Source organism: Elaeis guineensis, chromosome 3 (genome assembly GCF_000442705.2).
Source record: "Elaeis guineensis isolate ETL-2024a chromosome 3, EG11, whole genome shotgun sequence".
In the NCBI taxonomy this organism is placed as follows: Eukaryota; Viridiplantae; Streptophyta; class Magnoliopsida; order Arecales; family Arecaceae; genus Elaeis; species Elaeis guineensis.
The window spans coordinates 8,237,617-8,242,542 of record NC_025995.2 but is presented as its reverse complement, the minus strand read 5'-3'; the positions used below and the strand labels follow the sequence as shown (position 1 = coordinate 8,242,542).

Sequence of the window (4,926 nt, the reverse complement as noted above, 5' to 3'; positions counted from 1 at the left end):
GACAAGAGGCATCCTCGACCGCCCTATTGTCAAATGCTAGCAAAATCTATGACGTCGAAAATACCCACACGAAGGTGCCAAAATTATGGTCAGACCGAAACATCTAGTTTATCAAATCCCCATCCCAGCCAATAAAGAAAACGAATAATGGTACCCATGTGAATATCTCTCAAATTTTGAGACTCTGTGCAAAATCATACAAATGCGAATGACCCTCTCAATATCACCTCCTCAGTTTAGAGACTGAAAGAGGCAAAACATTTAATGAAACGCTAGATCATTTAATGTTGGGCTGTGAAAGATATGGTCTTGGATCATGCGTTTTAACTCTGTCCATCAGCTTCCTGGTAGTAACTACGACCTCTGGCATCTTTGGAGACCCAAGATAGGTGGACTAAAGCGTGGGATGCTGTCTTAGCAGTGAGCTTTTTGTGTATCCGGAAAGAGAAGAATAGCCGGATTTTTAAATTTGAAGCATATTTATATCAGGTGGTCAGCAATCGGATTGCAACTTTGTTTTCAGATTGGACTGTAAATGCTCAAAACCATGCAATGGCTGCTACTAGGTTGCATCTACAGCCAAGAAATCTGTCTATTTCCATGACTTCAACAGGTGAGAACTGATATCAGGAGTATATCATGGAAACCATAAAGATGATTTGGAATCAGGTGTTGAAGGTCTGGTGGAATGCTGAAGTATGAATAGCAGGAGGAAACGTACAGAAGCATTGACAGGCTCTGTAAAAGGTCTGTATGGTTTTTAGCAGGTTTTACTCAGTCCTGTAAAGTTTCTGTAAAAAGTCTGTACTTTTGTAACGGCCTTCAGATCTCAGGAGGTCGAGATGTTTTGTTTTGGGACCTTCGCTCTCCCTTGTGTCCACGTTCATAGAACGTGCATACCCATCTACTATCTTATTCTACCACTATCAATATAATAATCCCTGGTGGAAGTATCTTACTTCATTCTCCTCAAGAAACTATCAAAGTTGCAATTTCTTAGACTAAACATAGTCTTACGGATTTGAAACATCTACATATTAAATGAAAGACAACCATATGGCTAACAAGTAGTCACACATTGCTTTTTTTTGCACCATGCGTTCAATTTGCTTGCCAATAATGAATTCCCAAGCCAATATATATGGATAACTCACCACAATTTCAAGGATCAGAAAAGCACTAGTCTGTTCCAATGGCTCTCCCTCTTGGCGTTTCTCCTCTTACTATCAATCTCAACCATCCTCACAAAAGGCTTGTTAGCTTCACAACCCCTAGAAGTTGTCAGCTGGCGAACAAAGTCCCTTATGCAACTGAAAGAAGATCTGCAAACTTCCAGCCGAGCTTGTGGGACTATAAATTTATACAATGCTTACCGGGTGGTCAAAGGGTGAGAACAATAACCCTAGCTTATTTGATCAGTAAGTTTCATGGATATTATGATACCATCTTTATCAATTCATAATGCAGGATGATGAGAAAAATATGGCTCGAAGGATTGAAAAGTTGGAGGAGGTGAGAAATCTAATTTATGGGCAAGCACTTGTAAAGCAGCTTGAGCTCATTGACGCCCTTCAACAACTTGGTATAGAATATCACTTCAACAAGGAGATCAAAGATATATTGGCCACCACATTTGCATCATTGGAAAAGATAAGCATGATGCTAAGCAAAAACCTTTATGCCACTGCCCTACTTTTTAGGATCCTTAGGGAACATGGATTTTATGTCTCACAAGGTAATCTAAGTTTTATGGCTAGTTTGATTCAACCCGCAAAAATATGACATCTATTTTTCAGTGCTTCTTTTATTCTCTTTTTCTCCTTCTGGGAAATTATATATGTGGATTTTTTTTTTTTTGGTAAGGAATTATTTATGTGGATTAACGTTTAGCATATATCAATAATGGGATTGAGTTGCTTTTTAGGCATATGGACTCACTTAACTGTAACTTGTGATATAGATATTTTTAAAGCCTTCGAGGATGAAAAGGGCAAATTGAAGGCCCACCTTTTCCAAGAAACTAGAGATATCTTGAGTTTGTATGAGGCTTCCTACTATGCTTTGGAAGGGGAGACTACATTGGATGAAGCTCGAGACTAAACAACCAAACATCTAAAGAATCTAAATGCTAACCTCTCAGATGAGCCTCAACTTCAAGAGGATGTTGCCCATGCTCTGGAGCTTCCTTTGAATAGGAGAATGCGAAGGTTGCACACTCGTTGGTTTATTGATGCATATAAGGAGGACAGTATGCATCCTGCTCTACTTGAGCTCGCTATGCTGGATTTCAATGCTGTGCAAGCCACATATCAGAGTGAAGTCAAAGAAAGTTCCAAGTAAGAGCAAATAAAAAAGCTCATTGCTTTCTTTGAACTGCTTGTTGTGACACACTGTAAGTTATCTCAAGTGCCAATCTTTTCATGTCATAGATGGTGGAATGATTTGGACCTTGGAAGAGAGCTTAGTTTTGTGAGGGATCGATTAATGGAGTGCTTCTTTTGGGCTATAGGGTGGGCTTTTGAGCCAAGTTTGGCTTCTACAGGAGAACAGCTACGCGAGTTTTTGTTTAATAACTGTGATTGATGATTTATATGATGTCTATGGCACATTGGATTAGCTCAAGCTCTTTACTAATGCAGTAGATGGTGAGGAAACATACATGAGACTATGCTTACATAAAAGAAGCAAACAATTTTGATACTTATAATGTCCTCTTCTTTGGATCCTTCAGATGGGATGTCAGTGCAATGGAGCAACTTCCGGATTATATGAAGACATGCTTTCTAGCCCTCATTAACACAACCAATGGAACAGCCTATTATATCCTTAAAGAGAAGGGGATAGACATCATTCCATGCCTAAGAAAAGCAGTAATGCACGATTTTCACCATTTCTCGTCATTATATTTTCCCTGTCGCTGTTCTTCTTCTGATTATTAATCGAACTTGCCTTCATCTTTGTTGCAGTGGGCAGATCTATGCAAGTCCTTCTTGGTGGAGGCAAATTGGTACCACAGTGTTATACTCCAACATTTAAGGAGTACTTGGATAATGCATGGATTTCTTCATCTTGTCCTGTGTTTTGACTCATGCATACTTTTGTGTGAGCACAGAAATCACCAAGGAAGGTCTAGAATGCACAATGAGTTATCCGGATATTGTGCAATACACATCCAAGATCTTTCGACTTTGTAATGATTTGGCAGGTTCAAAGGTCTGCACCCGTACGTTTCCTTGTTTACTTCATGAAGCAAGATGAGCCTTGTTCTAATTGCTTTTACTTGTCCAGAAGGAACTTGAGAGAGGTGATGTATCATCAGCCATCCAATGTTATATGCATGATGAGGGTGTTTCAGAGTCTGTAGCTCGCGAACATATAAGGGATATGATTGATGCCTTTTGGAAAGAACTGAATGGAGCTCGCTTTGACAATTCTCCATTTGAGGAATCCTTCATAGTTACAGCCATGAATGTGGCTCGAATGGTGGAATGCATGTATCAATATGGAGATGGTCACACCATGCCAGGCCATGAGACTAAGGATCGAGTAAAGTTATTGTTAATCGACCCGATTCAGCTCAAATAGTGATATGAAATGCTTCTAGCATCTTACCAAATAAGTTCCAAGTTTATTGATATCTTGGTGATATTGATTTTCCTGTCTTGGTGACTTTTGTGAATGTATGGATATATATTTAATTTCACACAAGTAAACAATTTTTGTAGGTTCTTATTGGTAACAAACGAAATGAACAAACAAATCAAATATAATTAGATTATGTTAGGAACCAATTAATCCTGATTAAAAGAAGGATCATGTCTAGGAAACGAGGCTGCTATGTTTCGAGATTGAAGGGTGACCACGGTCCCTGTTTTGTCTAGGAAACGAGGAAGAAAAGAAAAGAAGAGAAGAAGAAAAGACAAAAAAGAAAAAAAGAAATAGAAAAAGAAAAAAAAGGAGAGAGATTCTCTCTTCCCTCTTCCTCTTGTCTTTCTTCTCTTGCCACTTCCTCTCCCCATTTTCTCTCTCTGCAAGTTTATCTCTCTAAAAATGTACCTCTTTAGATTGTGGTTCTCTTTTAAGATTTTTTGGATCTTAGAAAGGACTTTTAATAATCTTAATAAACTCTAGCGAAGAGACATCTTGATCGATAACTATCGGACAGCTTGCTAGCATCCAACTTGATCTGATCGAGCATCATTAGATTTCACCATAGGGTGCACCTTAGCATCCTAGCCTGACCTATGAATTGTAATTGATCAATTGGATGGCCTAAATTGAACCGGATATAATATCAACTATTATTGCTTAGTCTGTCTTGTGAGGATTTCAAAATTTAAAATTTTTATTTTGAAAACAATCATGATTAAATTTTGATAAAAATATAATTTGGGATATTAGATTTTGAAATAAAATTTTGGAAAGCTCGTTGTTTTTGCAAGATTAAGATGGCTTTATGTCGGATAATTAAAAAGAGCTCCTCAGGATACTACCTAGAGAGGTGTCAAAAACCAATAGGATAGTAGCACTTTTCAACAGGTTGATTATATCCCTCAATGGAATGAAGTCAGTGATCCAGCTAAAAATATCCAGATAGAGTAGCAAGAACCAAATATGGCCCAAATAATATAAATATTAGTCGACTTGGTACAATTGAATAGCAATTACAGTAGTAGTTGCTACAATAATGATAAGTGTAATAACAAACATTGCCACCATAAGGATATAGAGAGCAACTGGAGCTATGAAGTAATATTATAGAATTTAAGAAGTTATCTCCACTCACTTTCAAGGAGACTACGGAATCATTGAAAATTGAAAATTGACTTATAGAGATGGAAAAAGCATTTACTGTTATAAGATGCTATGATGATGAAAAGATCATGTATGCATCGTATATGTTGCAAGATGAGGTGTTCAATTAGT

General features: G+C 37.7%; 1 protein-coding gene across 1 annotated transcript; it reads left to right on the top strand.

The window, feature by feature from the left end:
- The first annotated feature begins 1,192 nt into the window (after window positions 1-1,192).
- On the top strand, window positions 1,193-3,585 carry LOC105036622 (alpha-terpineol synthase, chloroplastic). Its single transcript, XM_073253327.1, is given in 11 exon segments — window positions 1,193-1,387; window positions 1,468-1,735; window positions 1,961-2,035; window positions 2,141-2,336; window positions 2,430-2,558; window positions 2,560-2,643; window positions 2,729-2,870; window positions 2,967-3,015; window positions 3,018-3,074; window positions 3,077-3,213; window positions 3,289-3,585. Coding segments are annotated over 11 exon segments (1,629 nt in total).
- The last annotated feature ends 1,341 nt before the right edge of the window (window positions 3,586-4,926 follow it).